The sequence below is a fragment of the Punica granatum genome, chromosome 7 (genome assembly GCF_007655135.1).
Source record: "Punica granatum isolate Tunisia-2019 chromosome 7, ASM765513v2, whole genome shotgun sequence".
In the NCBI taxonomy this organism is placed as follows: domain Eukaryota; kingdom Viridiplantae; phylum Streptophyta; class Magnoliopsida; order Myrtales; family Lythraceae; genus Punica; species Punica granatum.
This window is the reverse complement of record NC_045133.1, coordinates 6,186,838-6,203,729: the sequence shown is the minus strand read 5'-3', so window position 1 is coordinate 6,203,729 and position 16,892 is coordinate 6,186,838. Positions and strand designations below refer to the sequence as shown.

Here is a 16,892-nt window from a genome sequence, read left to right as displayed (position 1 = left end):
ATACTTATACATTAAAATGAAATAATTTTTCTTAGAAAATTTTCTTCTCTATTATTTTAAAATTATATATAAATACAAATTATATTTATTTTTTTACTTTTTCAATTTTTACTAGGAAACAATTGTTTCAATTTAAAGTTGAGATTTTCCATTGTACCAGTATAATCACACTTTGTCGCATTATGATTTTATGACTGGTCATAATTACCTTTGCTTACGTTGCACTCCAGATTGTTCTTTTTTAAAATAATAGATTCAAGCATTATGTTTAATTTTGATACTTCATGGAGTATATATATATATATAAAGAACAGAAGGGTCATGCAAATGGCATCTATATATATGCACATGGCCAATACAAATTATAATGCCTTGAGCTATATTCTATTGCATATAATCTCTATACTAGGTGATGTATATATAATGTATATATTCTATTGTATATTCTTGCCTTGTGTATAATGTATATATATATTCCTTTGCGTTATATATTCTACAAATTAAATAAGAAAATATTATTAATATATTCAATTAGGACAATCTATATGAAAATATTTTCTATATAGATTCATCTATAGTCTCGAGTCATCAGCTAGTTAGGAAACAAATGTACGTGTATTATTGAGATTATTTACATTGATTTCCCTTGCATCCTAAAGCGGTAGCTAGGATCATCTGCAATTGGAACAACAAGAAGTATGTCTTCAATATCACGATTTGTAGAATAAGTAACAACGAAATATTTCCAAATTTCGGCAGATTATTACCTACGACTCTCATGAATACCCTACAACTTTATGAGACATATTGTTCGATTGCATTCTGGGACATACTGTAATTTGGCCACATATACGTACAAGGTACCTAATAGGGGGTATTATCTTGCATAATTTAGAACGTACTCTATACATATTTTTCATCATTGTTTTTGCTACTTTTCTCATATTCTTAAGTGTTTATTTATGTATTTTCTCCTCTTTTTATACGTATATAGGATAATACATGTGCGCCATCCGTGGTAATATAAAAAATCGTTAAAGAAGAATATACCAGAGTAATTGTTTTTGATTAAACCACATTAAACCTCTCCATAAAGTTGGTCACTTAAGGCTTTCGAACAGCTAAGGATGACTAACATATGTGAAGCTCAGCTCAGTGGATGATGAGAAGAGAACCCTCCCTGCTTCTGAACTCAAAGTTCGTCGATCATATTTTTCATCTGCAAGGGATTCTAATAAGTGAAGATGCATATCTTCTCGGCAGCATAAAATCGGTAAAGGCAATAATACTCGTTGGAGAGACGGACAGTGAGAGTTACTGATAGGATTTATCTCCTCCTGGACGCTGACGTTGAGAGTTTCGTTCGGGAGGACAATGCTGCATGTTGTCGATCGTGACCACCTCGTCGTCAACTGTCACGGCCTCACCTGATCAATAAACAAGATTTCCACAGCTTGATGAGATTAAGAAGCCATGGCATGACATGCCTTGTGAGTTTATAAGTTAACAAATGGTTAAAAGTAAGTAGTTAAGCACTAAGAAAATCTGTCATGCATGCCGAGTTTCGCCCTGTAGTCTCCTTGACCCTGAAGATTAAACTCACTCGTTCAAATCAGACCAGCAACATATATAATTTACCGTCAATCTATAACTCGGAAATCGTAGAGTGGCGTCTAGCTTTAACGAAGGATTACTCGTGCCATGCTAAACAAGAGGTTACCAAGGAATACTCCCCACTCAAAAGTCGCAGTGACGCATGCCGTCGCCCGATATCTAAGAGATTCCGGATTCATGAGAGCAGATAATTCAAAGCACGAAACCTTTATCCAAAACTATTTGTTTGGGCCGTGCAGGGCCCATCTCCAAAGCTCGAATCGGCCCGCCCGTCAACCCGTTTTGAAACCCGAACCCGATAATCTCATAAACCATCGTCTCGGTCGGTAGTCTTCTTCCTCTCGCACTGTCAGGTAAAGCGAACGACCTTCTGTTCGATAATCGGTCGCGACGGAGGAGCTGAGCTCGTCGGTTGATTAGGGTTTTTGGCCTGACGAAACTCTGCAAGTGCAATCTGTTGCAGCCATGTCGAAGAGGAAATTCGGCTTCGAGGGCTTCGGCATCAACCGACAGCCGACCTACAACTTCGAGCAGTCGCGGGCTCCTCAGCGGCTCTACGTCCCACCTTCCTCCCGCAGCAACCGCGGCCACGACAACTACGAGGACACCGACCTCGACAACATCGAGTACGAGGAATCCGCCGCCGCCGACGCAGCTCCCGGCGGCTCCACCGCCCCGGACGATGACGAGGTCGACCCCCTTGATGCCTTCATGGCGGGGATCCACGAGGAGATGAAGGCGGCGCCGCCTCCGAAGCCGACGGAGAAGGCCGAGAGGTTTAGGGACGATGATGAAGAGGACGACCCGGTGGAGAGCTTTCTTCGGGCTAAGAAGGACGTGGGGCTCGCGCTTGCTTCCGACGCTCTGAACGCCGGGTATGACTCCGACGAGGAGGTTTATGCTGCGGCGAAAGCCGTGGATGCCGGGATGCTGGATTATGATTCGGACGATAACCCTGTCGTCCTCGACAAGCGGAAGATTGAGCCAATTCCAGCTCTCGATCATAGTGAAGTCGAGTACGAACCCTTCAATAAGGATTTCTATGAAGAGAAGGAGTCCATTTCAGGTAAGGTTTCTGCGCTGAAGTTGATGTATTAGCTTTGTAGTGATTGATGAATTATAACTAGAATGCTGAGCTATTCTGATATTGGTTTTTTCTTTCCAGGGATGACCGAGCAGGAAGTCACCGAGTATAGGAAGAGTTTGGCCATCCGCGTCTCGGGTTTTGACGTTCCGAGGCCTATCAAGACATTTGATGACTGCAGCTTTTCTCCACAGCTAAAGAATGCCATTGCAAAACAAGGGTATGAAAAGCCCACGTCAATACAGTGCCAAGCTTTGCCGATCGTACTTTCTGGGATGGATATCATTGGTATAGCCAAAACTGGTTCCGGGAAAACTGCGGCTTTTGTGCTTCCCATGATTGTCCATATTATGGACCAACCTGAACTTGCAAAAGAAGAGGGTCCTATTGGAGTCATTTGTGCACCCACCAGAGAATTGGCCCATCAGATATATTTGGAGTGCAAGAAATTCGCAAAGTCACACGGGATTCGTGTTTCTGCTGTTTATGGTGGAATGTCGAAATTAGATCAGTTCAAAGAACTGAAGGCGGGATGTGAGATAGTCGTTGCTACTCCAGGTAGACTTATAGACATGGTGAAGATGAAGGCTTTGACGATGTTGAGGGCAACTTATTTGGTTCTTGATGAAGCTGATAGGATGTTTGACCTTGGTTTTGAGCCACAAATCCGGTCCATTGTCGGTCAGATTAGGCCAGACCGCCAGACGTTGCTGTTTTCAGCAACAATGCCTCGCAAGGTCGAGAAGTTGGCAAGAGAAATTCTCTCTGATCCCATTAGAGTCACCGTGGGGGAGGTTGGAATGGCCAATGAAGATATCACACAGGTTGTCCATGTGATCCCTTCTGATGCTGAGAAACTGCCTTGGCTTGTTGATAAGCTACCTCCAATGATTGATGAGGGTGATGTTCTAGTGTTTGCTTCGAAGAAGGCTGCTGTGGACGAGATTGAAAAACAGTTGGCTCAAAAAGGATTCAAGGTTGCAGCTCTTCACGGTGACAAGGACCAAGCTTCTAGGATGGAGATCTTGCAGAAGTTTAAGTCCGGCATCTACCATGTTCTTATTGCAACTGATGTGGCTGCTCGAGGCCTTGACATCAAGTCTATTAAATCAGTTGTGAACTTTGACATTGCGAAAGACATGGACATGCATGTGCATCGAATTGGTAGAACAGGTCGTGCGGGTGACAAGGATGGCACTGCATACACTCTAGTAACCCACAAGGAAGCCCGCTTTGCAGGGGAACTAGTCAACAGTTTGATTGCTGCTGGTCAGAATGTCTCCATGGAGCTGATGGATCTCGCAATGAAGGTAATAATGAATCTGAAGACCCTCCGGATTATGCCAGTTGAGCACATGATTGCATGATTATGTGCTGCGATTTCATCTATTTTCCATGAACATGTGTGACTCTGAATGTATTCCTTTTATGCATTAAATCATTTGTTCTACGGGACGTGGTAATTCTGACTAGTTTGCCAACACGTTACAAGTAGGATATCATTAGTACCGTTTCACATAGAAGTTATTTACTGTATTTGGCATGCAGAACTTCTGGTGTCGTGCTTTAGTATCACTTTGGTTTACATGTTCAATAGTATTTACTCAACAGGAGAGAGCTTTTATGTCAGTTGCCATCACCAAAAATGCAAGTATTACTAGCTTGTGACATTCTTTGTAGCGCTTGAACAAGAATCATCGGCTGGAAAATGGAATGGTTGTTAGTTGTAGACTATGCTGGTCCACTTCGTACTACTTCTTCCTTTTCTTGATGGAAGCAAATGTCTTGGTTTTTGGCCATGTTTTGTTCGACAGTCTTTAAGGTTAAATATATGTTGGATCTTTCAGAACGACTTCTGAAATTTTTGCACTGTGTGTGTGTAATTCAAATTTGTATTTCTGCAACCTTTATGGCTTTCTACTGTTGATTTAGAAAATGCTGGTATTGTTCTGCACGCATGAAGACAATTTCAGCACACATTTGACTTGTGCCACATATTTCTAAATGATAAATTTTGCATCTGAATCAAACAGGATGGGAGATTCAGATCCAAACGCGAGTCAAGAAGAGGTATGACTGCTTTGGCTTGCATGTACTTGTCTACGGTTTTCATATATGCTGAATTTTCTGTACTTAAGATTCTGAAGATGCTTCTCCCATTCTAAGAGCTTTCCCGTGGGATTAACGTCTTCTCTTTTGGGGGTTTATATGTAGGTGGGAAGAAGGGTAAGGGAAGGGGAGGTGGAGGGCGAGGTGTCCGTGGGGTGGATTTTGGTCTGGGCATAGGGTATACTCCTGAAGCCAATAGCACCTCTTCTCACTCCGGTCAGAGTCGGTCTGCAGCTGTGAACTCGTTGAGGACAGGAATGATGGCGCAGTTCAAAAGCAGCTTTGTCGCTGCTTCTTCGAATTCTCAGAACCAAGGCGTGAATAGCAGTTCGAGTATGTTTGCAAATAAGAGATCAGCTTTGTCTGGGTTTGTATCTGGTGGTACTATTGGAGGAGACGTACAGAGAAGCCAGACCACCAGTTCGTCCGGGTTTGTATCTGGTGGTATTATTGGAGGAGACGTACAGAGAAGTCAGACCACTAGTTCGTCGAATACTCCCACTTCTGGAGTAAATCCAAGCGGACAAGCTTCGGGTGTAAATTCGAGCCAGAGGACTTCGGAGAGGTTAGCACACATTTATATAAGTTCATTCTTCCTAGTAACTCCTCATCCCTACTTTAAGGTTACGATCTATCACGAGATGTTTTTGAAGTTTCTGCTTGTACAATCTTAATGCTTGGAAGAAAAGGAAAGAGGATGAGAAAGATTACAAGCTAAATGGCCCATCTGGTATATGATTAGAGTTGGAAGGCAATGGCTTCCGGTTTCCTTTAAAGCACAATCTTAGGAATCCTTAATAGAATTGAAAAGGAGAAAAATCTGAGAAAATTTTCGGAACATTTGGCTGCAAGAAGATAGGTGCTTGACTTCTTTGTTTGGCGTACTTCCATCAATTCATGCCTTCTTGGCTTGAGTTCTGTATTGATTCATTCGTTTCTCTTTGTTCTCCTTTCTGCAGCAATAGGGACAGACCCAGAGAAAGGCGTAGGCCATCTGCCTGGGACCGGTGAGAACTGGATTCAGCGTGTACTTTTTCATGGTCTGAAGACCTGTTTGTGTTCAACATTTTAGGTGGGTAGTTTTACTTACACTCGCGAGAGCTCGTGCACTGACATGAATTCTGTCGCCTCTGTACCAAAAGCTGAGTTAAGATACATAATTTCATGTTAAGTCCAAATTGAAGGGATGTCTTACGAGCTTGACTCTTGTTTGTTGTCTTGTAGTTCATCATTTTCTTTTCTTCCCTAATAAGTCTTATCCATGTACAGAACTTTTACAAATTTGTTTTGAGCATTTGAAAGAGCACATGAAATTTGCCCCCATTCCTCATTTATCTCCTCCCCTGGCATTCATTCTCTTATGATATGAAGTGCCTCTGATTGCTTCTCAGCTAGCTTTATTACCGGAGATGAGTTTATATTCTCTCTTCGAGCATCTCTGGTTCCGTTCTGAGTCGGGTTGGTGCAGGGGTTCATACTGAAGGGGGGCACTGCTATCAGGTTAAGTATTGGCCTTGCTATCATGTGCTGTTGCGGGTTGTAAGGTCCCGAGAATTTCTCATCCTCAGAAACGTTGCAAGCCCCCTCCAAACGAATCTATTTATGGTACAAAGCAAAGCAAATCCATGTCTGGAATACGAACTTTTTCCAGCCGAAGGTTGGATAGAGTGAAGTTTGTGCAATGGAATACGCTGATGCTTATTCGTAACAGTATTGCGCGTTCGGAGGCCAAGGGGCAGATTTGCAGAGCCGAACATAGTTCAGCCATCTCTTTGTGATTAAACCCAAAATAAGATAACTGAGCAGCAAAACACTAAAAGAAAATTATTTTTCTTTTTTCGGGGTGAACCTTATATCGAGTTGGGTCCCGATTATATTAATATAGTCGAGATGGGTCGAAAGCTATCCAATTTTTCATGGGGACTAGAATTTGAGACTTCACTTTAAGGGTCAGACGGGCTGATCCTGCCAGGGACGATGAAATAGTTTCAGGGAGGAGGAAGCGCCGCTGGAGTTCCAATTGTGGGAGCGTTCGATCGGGCGAGCGAGGCCGAGAAAGCACCACGTAGTGCTTCCAGAGCTGTCTACCCTCTCTACACGCCACGCGTTCCTCTTTCCTTCCTCCAGCCCCTTCTCTCTCTCTCTCTCTCTCACTCAGGCTATTATTCCTTCCTTTCGCTTCTTCTCCTTCCGAGCTCCGACTGACGCAGTTCTGAATAGGCCTCGAAGCGCCAGCATTCCGTCGCGATTAAAGGGGTAAAGGTTTCCAATGAGGGCGGTTGTTTCGCGGCTGATCCGCTCGAACTCATTGGCGGTCCAATTCCAGTGAGTTTCCCCCGATCATTTCATGCGGGCTGTTGTTTGCTGTAATGTGTGTGATGACGCTGATATATTTCATTCGTTCAAAGTTGTAAGCTTTTCATTGATGACAAGCTCTTCTGGTGGAGCTTGAATTTGGGTTTCCCGTCATTTCTTGCGCTAGCCCTTCATTATTTTCACCCTGTTGGTTGCTTGGTGCCCATACAAGCATGGAAGATATGTATATACGCGTATACCATGAGTGACCTGTGGCGAGGTAAAGAAGCCCTCGGGGTGTTGATTTCGTTCCGGGTTTTGCGCAAGAGTGATGCTCAATCATCGGATAATCTCAGATATGATGTGAAATGTTTAGGCTAAAGATTTGCAATGAATTAGGATATCGCGGCAGCCTGGTATACCATGCTACATCGTAGAATTTATTGGTCGCCCGAGCATTTTCTTGCTGTTCTTTTGGCTCTTGTTACAAGTACATAAGATGCCCTGCCATGTCTTTTATGAGTCCGAAATAGATTAGTTCTGCCAGTGGAAGAACTGCTCTCTCTTTGTACAGATAGTATGATATGTTTATGGAAGAGATGAGTTCCCGTGAATTTTCTCTGGACGAACTCATCGTTCCTCTTTCCTATATGTTTGCCTTACTGTTTCTTGGTCCTATAAATGTGTAGAGTTGCTGGTAGAAATGGAAGATACCTGTGCACAGAATCTAATAAGGTTGATGAACCTTTTAAAGTCGAGGAAGCAGAGACTGTCGACGCCCCTCCACCTCCCACAGAGAAGGTATTTTTCCCCTTGTGGTTGTGGGTAGTCAATTTCATGCATAAGTTCAGTTTCACTCATTGATTGGTTTTATGTGAATTATGATTAGTTGCTGGTGCTGGGCGGGAATGGATTTGTCGGATCACATATATGCAGAGAAGCCCTAAATCGTGGAGTGGCTGTTGCAAGCCTCAGCAGGTAGGAATTCCATGTGTTTTGAACTATGTGACACGACTTCTTGCCTGATTGCATTAATGTTCAATCATGTTAGTGCTTCTTCAAGGCTCCACTTGTTTGTTGTGATTGGGATCGTGTGGCATCAGTCGCTATACATTCACCACATGGAACATATAGTTGGATTAGGCTACATTCACTGTTATGGGGGCTTATGTATTTCAGGTCTGGGAGGTCGAAATTGCATGATTCTTGGGCCAACAGTGTGACCTGGTATCAAGGTTTGCTACTAGAAATCCGTGCTTGGGTTCTGGCATAGTCTGAGTACTACTATTATATATCTAATTTTTGAATTGTATTTTTCAGGAAACCTTCTTGAACCTGAGTCACTAAAGGATGCATTGTCTGGGGTCACTGCAGTTGTATGTTCTTTTCTATTCCTTCTTATGGTTATAGACATCTTTCCGATCCATGATGTGAACGTTTCTAATTCTAGCTTAAATTGTAAACTATTGTAAGGTTAACTTTCTTGCAAATACTACTTTTGTGATTTTTCTTTGTTAATAATCAAGGAACTTATATATTGTGCATGATGCAATATTTTTATTTCTATAAACCTTTGTGGAGATTAAGGCTTGTGTATCTAATATATAGGCCTTTGAGATAGTTAAGTTCTAAATCCTGTTTATAGGAAGAGAGTGGCAAATAAAAGACATTATGATCTTGCTAAATTTTTGCACTTTCAAGTGCCATAACACATGGTTGGCAGAATATTTGTGTGTACATAGGGAGAGTGAGAGTCCTGTTTGTAGCACTTTGCTGTATTTGAACTACTTAATTGCGATATTTTGTTGATGCGTTATTTTGTTTACGAGGATGACAGGGAGAAAAAAAAAATATTAACATGGACTAAAGTAAATAGTGCCAGTAGAACCTTGCAATCCTATTCCATGCTATTGCTTGTCTGTTGATTTTTGACTAATGGGGAAATTGTATAAGTTGGGTGCTCATCCATGAAAAGCATACTGGCCAACCTCAAAAAATTTAAAAGAAAAAGAAAATAAAAACGATTTGTTCTAGGATTTTGTATATTATATCTTTTCCCTTGCATTGTGAAAGATTGACTTTCTACCCTGATATTTTGGTTAGATCTCATGTGTCGGTGGGTTCGGATCCAATGCCTACATGTACAAAATTAATGGAACTGCAAATATAAATGCCATTAGAGTTGCTTCAGAACAAGGTTAGTCTATTGCATCTTCACGGACTCTGTGTGTTTATTATCAAAATTGTTGAGTATAATGTCAGTAAACATCAGATACATTATGTCATTTGTGTTTTATATGGTTATGTATATAAATTACCCATCTTCGGGGACGGGGCGAAACGACATCTCGATCGTTTGGAGCATCCCTTCTGCCATTGCTAGTCAATTAGCTTGTGTGCTACTTGAATGAATATTCTTGTTGGACATTTTTGCCCTTAAGTTTGGCTCAATTTAGATTTAGTAGGGTAAGCTACAGTTCCCTGTGACAATTGATTCCATGATAATCACTGAGAGATAGTTTCATTTGAATGGTTTTCAAAATCTCCGCTTAAGCTAGTTGATGTGATTATTAAATGCAGAATTTTTGGCGTTGAATTCTTTAACTGTCATTAATAATTTTATCGAACTTATTGTGCTTGAAAGCATCCTTCTTACTGATGTTTGCACTTTTTGAATTTTATTTGACCGATAAAGCCTTTTTGGCTTGTATTTCTCCTAAAATCCTTAAGGCAATATTTATACCAAAGAGTTTTGCTTTGCTTTACTCTTCTAGCAATGCTATCTAGTTTATAATGTAGTGAAACTCTGGGTTTTTTTTATTTTTGTTGGATGGTTATGCTTCTTTTTGGAAGATCGTATATTTTCTGATTGACTTTCTGCTGTGCCTCTAGGTGTCAAAAGATTCGTGTATATCTCCGCTGCTGACTTTGGTGTAGCAAATTATTTACTACAGGGATACTATGAGGGAAAGGTACTGACATGGGACTGGGAATATTTCATTCTAGTGTTTGTTTATTAACCTGTTCATCACCTCGTAGAGAATTTGAACAATTCCTTGGCTTAGGAGTAGATGATAGCATGAGGACATCTTTCTGTTCAAGGAGTAATTTGTACGATATTTATGGTCTTCCCTTGTCCCGGATGTCTCATGCTCTACCTGTCAAATGTTGTTGATGCAGAGGGCTGCAGAGACAGAGTTGCTTACTAAATTTCCTTATGGAGGTGATTCATTCTCGTTCTGTTCTGTTTATGATATTTTCAAGTAGCAATTTTTCATTCACAATTTTTGTAAGATAACATTTAAGATTGTAAACTCGAAGGAAAGAAATCCTGATCCAGCTGTCCTTGATCTACGCTGAAAATCTGATGATTCTGTTCTACCTATCAAATCCATGCAGGAGTAATATTGAGACCTGGATTCATTTATGGAACTCGTACTGTTGGAAGCATGAAGATACCTCTTGGCGTCATTGGTTCACCTATGGAAATGGTACATTCTCCGCTCTTTCAATATGTTTCTTCCTTTAATATGCTTTGAAAGGCAAGAAATGAGGGAAAAGAAAGAGTCCCCCAACTTCTGAATTAAATGGATGGGTGAATGACATTTTTGCTTGCGGAAGAAGACCTAAAATCGAACTTCACTAAACTGAAGATGTTTTCCATATATGATACGGTGTCCCTATCTGAAGTAAATTTATCTATATATTTTTTTTCCAGGTCCTTCAACATGCTAAGCCACTTACCCAGATCCCACTCGTCGGGCCCCTATTCACTACCCCTGTCAATGTCACTGCTGTTTCAAAGGTGGCAGTTAGAGCTGCGACGGACCCCGTGTTCCCTCCAGGCATTGTAGATGTACATGGGATACTTAGATACACCCAGCAGAAGTCGAGGTAGAGAAGAGCCATGGCATCTGTCTTTATTCATCTTGTTCCTACAGTTCTCGTCGAGACTTGACACCTTGTCAAATCTCGCTTTTCCTGGAGCCTCTTAGGACCAAGCTCTTTGGTGTTTAAGTTTGAGAAGAGGCATAGCGTTTCAGTTGACAACTCAATTGCAATAAAGGAGGGTCTCCACCAGAGATCAGACGAGCAAATTTTTTGGTTTTATTATTTTCAATTGCGAGTAGAGTTCAGTTCAACCTGTTTTGTGAAGAATTGTAGGTGCTGTTTCGGTGTAGGATATGATACAAAAGACCACTTAAAGATGCCTTTCTTTGGTCAGGGATTGTGCCTTCTCATCGTGCTACGAAGTTCAATGCAATATTTGTCCGTACAGTAAAAGGATCATATAATGGTTCTTCCTCGAGTAGAAAAATTGCAATTTCATGGGATTCGAGTTGGGATTCGTTGTCAAATTTTCTGGTTGAATGATATAGCAAGCGAACCTATATCAACAGGTTGATGTACTGATGGGAAAACTTTTATTCTCTGCTGCTTGAAGAATAAAAATCTTTAACTTCTCCTAAAACTTTTGCTGGATGAATGTTGGTTTGCATGATCTATATATTATGCCTTAGGGCACTGCGCAATTTCTGTCTCCTGTGCAACTTCTCTTCGTTGGGTTGCGTTTGGGCATATCTCCAAGCATGGCTCTCTGAGAGCTGCATCATCTTCAGGCAGAGGCGGAAGCACACCAAACTTGAACTGCCATAGTCGAGACAAATCATGCTCATCAGCCCATCCATATCGAGAATGTAGCAAGAGTACATCAAAATTTCGGCATTTGATTTGAACATAATTGCAGCAGTGTAACTAACTGACCTGACAGCTATAATCTTCGAAGTTTGGCTCCATGAGCAGAGGGACCCCCATATAATTCTTGAAGAAGGTCTAATAACATTGCCAACAAGCCTTTTTGTCAGAAAGAAAGAAGTTCAAATAGCAGGCAGTTAAGGTTGCTACAAATGGCAGGGAAACCTCAGGAAAGGCCGTTAAGGTTGCTACAAATGGCTGGGTTACGCAATCGATGTTCGGCCAACGGGGGCAGCCTATGGCCAAGTGTGCTATGGGTTGAAATGGGACGTTCCTGTAAAGCTGGGGGAATTGACTAGGTAGAACTGAAAGGAGCCATAAAAAAGGTTTGCAGCTGAGGGATCATTCGTGCTTTTGGCCGAGAAAGAGGGATTATTGTTCCCTCTAATTCTGACTTAAACCCCAACCTGATGTTCGAAAATTATGATATGTGAAAGAGAAAATCAAGATATCATCACAAAGCCTTATCATACTGCAAATACTAGACAAAAGGTAAATGGGGATCACTAACCTGTGTTGGAAGCTTACAAGTATTGATGCATATCCCTACACACTTGCTTTCCTCCAAATACTTGCATCTTTCTACGAATACCTGCATAAGCCATAACGTAAAAAGAAAAACAGTCCCTCAAATCATTGCTTGATTGGCCATTCAAAAGTAAGACATACAAGAGAGGACTTGAATATCCAATAATAAGGTTACCCCGCTTTCGCAGGAAGTTCCATCGGGAAGATCGACAGAGTTGATCTTGCAAGTACCCATGAGCCATTGGCAAGTGAGTGCAGTCACCCTTGCTTCAGAATTAGACATATATAACGATATTGATCAGTTGCGGAGAGACAGTGCATTCAGCAGGGCACACAAAAGTCAAAACTTTCGAGAAGCAAACGTAAGAATACTAAAACTTACCAACCATCATTGCAGCCACTTTTCCCCCTTCAAGAGGTGCTATGAGCAATTGGTAAAGCTCTAGCAGAAAAGGAGGAAAAAGTGATCTCAATATCCGAACCTGCAATCCATACAAAACAACGTCATCTAATATTCTGTGACTCAGCCGATAAATGTAATCTCCGATATCAGTCTCCCATGTATAGATTAATATTCCGTCCAGCAGCTTCCAACCATCTCTAACAGCATATTCTGAATCTCTCTATTAACATGTAAAAGAGGATCGATTGACATCACCCTAGAATTTAACAGGCAATGTCCCGATAAAACATCATTGTGCGGAAATCAGTCACTAACCTCCTCCTAAACAAATGCCAATCCATTTGATAATTCTTACTACAAAGCGAGTGGCAACGACAAATATAAACTGATACCGCAGCATCTCTTGTATCGGAATTGTTCCTGCCCTTCATCATAAGCCGATTCGCAACCTCGATTAGACCATCATACCCGGGCTTCGCCGAATCCCATCCAACCTCCTGTTCTATCCCTTAAAAGCAAACAACTATCAGCATGACATCATCTCATCACAGCCCAATCATTGCTCCAAAAGGTAGCAACTTTATATATATATACATACATACATACATAAATATAAAACGGAGACCCTTATGAAGGGATAGTGAACTAAAGCTCACCCGGACCATTTTCCTGCGGAACAAATTGAGGAACAAGTCATCGAGGGGGCCGGGCTTGCACTCAGTTCTCTCAGCAATCCCATCGGATTCGACCTGTGGAAAACGATGAACTCATCATCGGTTGAATTGAACACAGCAAGCTCTCTTGTTCCCAACTTGAACCGACATCGAGCAGAGCAGAAGAGAACAGCAGCGGAAACGACGGGAATTCTGGAGAAGCTTACGGATTTGGGGCAGGAAGAGGAGCGGGTGACTGAGAACTTGAATTTTCGGAGGTGGGGATTTGCGGGTTTGACGAGAGGGAGAGGGAGAGAAGAGATGGAAGGAGGAGGAAGAAAGGCCAGTGAGTTTATCATCCTGTGGCTGTGACGGAGCTCTCTTGCTCCAGTCCAGTCCTCGGCTCCACTGTTAGGGAGTTTCTCTGTACGGCTTCCTGATCGGAAATTCACGCTGCCAAAGTTTTTTTGGGTCGATCTGGTTGGATCAGATTAGTCGGAATTCAATTGAAATTTCGGATATGGGATTCACATAAAAAATTGGTATGTGGCGCTTCCCCAATCAGGTTCCAAATATCCCTCTTCGCAAGCAACCTCCGAATTGAAGTTAAATTCTCTCTGAAAATATTTGGATAGTTTTTTTTAGTAATTATATAATCTCAAAACTATAATATTGTTTGGGTAAATTGTACTGGTGATCCAAAATATTTTACAAATGTTTTATTATGGTCCAAAAAAATTTTTTCGCTACATAATGGTACAAAATATTTCAAAGTTATTTCATAATGGTACAAACCGTCAACTCGAGCTTGACGCCGTCAAGCCGACGCTGACGTGGCTACTACGTGTCATCTCCTCGCTGACGTAGCCAAAAAATTTAAAATAATTCTCAAAATTTTAAAATTTTAAAATTTTAAAAATAATTTTAAATTTTAAAAACTTTTAAAAATAATTTTAAACTTTTAATTTAAAATTTAAAATAATTTTTATTATTTTAAATTAAAAATAATTTTAATATTAAATTAAAAATAATTTTAATATTAAATTTTAAATTTTTTATAAATTTATTTAAAATTATTTTAAAAAATTAAAAAAAAATTATTTAAAAAAATTTAAAAAAATTTAAAAAATTTAAATTTTTAAAAATAATTTTAAAATTTTCAAAATTTTAAAATAATTTTTTTTTATTTTTTCTAAATTTTTACTCTTTTTTTGTATGTTTTAATTATTTTTTGTATTTTTTTAAAAAATTTAAATTTTTAAAATTTTTTAAAAATAATTTTTAAAATTTTTAAAATTTTAAATTTATTTTATTTTTTTCAAAATTTTTACTCTTTTTTGTATTTTTTTAATTATTTTTTGTATTTTTTGGACTTTTTAAAATTTTATTTTCTCTTAAATGACATGGCGCATTATGATTGGTTCCACGTAACAAAAGTGACACATAGGACACGCCACGTCAGCAAAATAATAACGTTGTTAGGGCCAATTAACGGTTTGTACCATCATAAAACAACTTTGAAACATTTTGTACCATCATGTAGCGAAAAAAGCTTTTTGAACCATAATGAAACATTTGTAAAATATTTTGGACTACCAGTGCAATTTACCCAATATTGTTTAGTAAAGTTAGTTCATAAAAAGATTTTAACAACTGTCGTGCAGAAACCATGAGATGCAGTGCCCTTAGTAAATTGCACTTTTATGTGAATTTTACATGTAATGTAGTTTTTAAAATCCTTGGAAGCACTTTATTCATTGTCATCGTTGTCCGAATCAAAATCAGTCTAAATCAACGAGTTAAAAATATATTGTAATTTCATCCATAAAAATAATAATTACATTCGCACATAAATGATTTCAATCATTTTTTTATAGCGTATTCCCTTTGTTGGTCAAAATAACTTATTACAAAATTTGTATCCATATTTTCGAAGCTATAGGTGAGACTGATTCTTGTCCTGCCATCTATTTAATTCTATCCATTAGTACGGGTTTCATAACCTTTCACATATAAAAGTTCATTAATGTGGAACTCACTTCACACCGGACCACATCTATATTCTTAATTTTAACTATTGTAATGAGAAATTATGAAACAAAGAGTGGACTTAGGGTTGACTCCATTATGTCCCCCCACTCCTCCCCTTTTCTATATGTTTAAAAAATCAACGACACCCCCAACAGTTTTACATCAAGAAGAAACCATTACTTTTTTTTTTTATTATTGACATCTTAATATCCGTAACTCAATTAGACTGTTTAATTCAATTTGATCCATTAAAAAGATAAAATTCTTTCAAATTATATATATTTTTTATTTATATGACTTGAACCCAAATAATTGCTTAGGAAAACAAGTGCGTAAACTGTTTAAATCAATGTGAGACCCGGCCTTTTACACACATGCATACAATTACACACATATATATATGTATGTATATATATAGTGTGCATAATTTATTGATGGCATTCACACACAGACACACGTATATAGTATATCGATATATTCAATTAGGTGCATCGACGAAATAAATGAACAGATAAATAATAACTAAATAAATCATTTAGGCCTGATTTGTTGGAGTGGGTCTTGAGCCCAATCCATGATCTCACTCAGCCCAAATGAGCTTCCCACCGCCTTCCTCATTCCTTTGACTTTTCTAATAGTTTCATTTTGCTTTTGGGATAGAGGTTGGGGAGGTTTTGGTCGAAGCTCACGGTAGAGGAAGAAGACGAGGATGGTGGGAAAAGGGTAAGGTGAGAGGTTGAAGAATTGAAACATAGGGAGGAATGAGAGCGGACGATCGAGAGGAATGAGCAAACAGAGAAAACAGAGAGTGAGCCTGAGGGATTATGGAAATTGAGTTTTGTACCTCGAAGGATCGACCCAATGAGATACTTTTGGGTATTCGACTAAGCTAGAGGCTGCATGTGGAGAACCATTTTGATATCGGGATCAGCTTGGAGGACTTATAGCGAACACCTTATATCTTACAGGTATTAAGGTTATGTATAGATTGCTAGTAGTATATTACGATATGAAATTTTTTTATTAGCCTTTAGTGGGATGTTAGAATTATACTAGAAGGTCGTTTGGATGAATTATTTTTCTTGGGATATAGTTGTGAATTGATTTTGCTGAATAGTTGTCTATTTGATTAGAATGATGGAATTATTTAGCAGATTAATTTTCTTAAATGGGATATTGACAAACATGAGGGAAATGCCGCTGAAATTTCGGGTGATGACAATCAATTCAAAGTATTGTCCCTCTTGCAGTTCTTTTAATTTAATTTTACTGAGTTACTCTTATAAATTCTAATCACAAAAAGAATTGAAGAATACAATAAATGTAGGGCAAATTTATGAAATCATCTCAGAAAACAAATCTTCCCTTCACATGTCTGATTTCCACTTCTTCCAGTCTCTCTATCCGTTTCATTCTCCCT

General features: G+C 39.4%; 3 protein-coding genes across 3 annotated transcripts; 2 read left to right on the top strand and 1 right to left on the bottom strand.

The window, feature by feature from the left end:
- The first annotated feature begins 1,947 nt into the window (after positions 1-1,947).
- LOC116215281 (DEAD-box ATP-dependent RNA helicase 24) lies at positions 1,948-6,139 on the top strand. The gene is made up of 5 exons (XM_031550926.1): positions 1,948-2,680; positions 2,780-4,008; positions 4,732-4,768; positions 4,913-5,372; positions 5,767-6,139. Exons 1-5 carry the CDS (start codon positions 2,080-2,082, stop codon positions 5,816-5,818), a joined length of 2,379 nt encoding a protein of 792 aa, XP_031406786.1. The 5' UTR covers positions 1,948-2,079; the 3' UTR covers positions 5,819-6,139.
- Positions 6,140-6,719: 580 nt separating this feature from the next.
- Positions 6,720-11,392, top strand: LOC116215282 (uncharacterized protein At1g32220, chloroplastic). Its single transcript, XM_031550927.1, has 10 exons — positions 6,720-7,132; positions 7,792-7,903; positions 7,992-8,080; positions 8,282-8,337; positions 8,423-8,478; positions 9,206-9,299; positions 9,995-10,074; positions 10,283-10,325; positions 10,502-10,593; positions 10,821-11,392. Exons 1-10 carry the CDS (start codon positions 7,077-7,079, stop codon positions 10,998-11,000), a joined length of 858 nt encoding a protein of 285 aa, XP_031406787.1. The 5' UTR covers positions 6,720-7,076; the 3' UTR covers positions 11,001-11,392.
- Positions 11,393-11,448: 56 nt separating this feature from the next.
- LOC116215283 (beta-carotene isomerase D27, chloroplastic) lies at positions 11,449-13,928 on the bottom strand. Its single transcript, XM_031550928.1, has 8 exons — positions 13,669-13,928; positions 13,445-13,537; positions 13,181-13,285; positions 12,768-12,867; positions 12,561-12,652; positions 12,369-12,449; positions 11,867-11,935; positions 11,449-11,749 (listed from the first exon to the last, which is right to left on the bottom strand). The coding sequence occupies exons 1-8, from the start codon at positions 13,798-13,800 to the stop codon at positions 11,612-11,614; spliced, it is 810 nt and encodes a 269-aa protein (XP_031406788.1). The 5' UTR covers positions 13,801-13,928; the 3' UTR covers positions 11,449-11,611.
- Between the last annotated feature and the right edge of the window lie 2,964 nt (positions 13,929-16,892).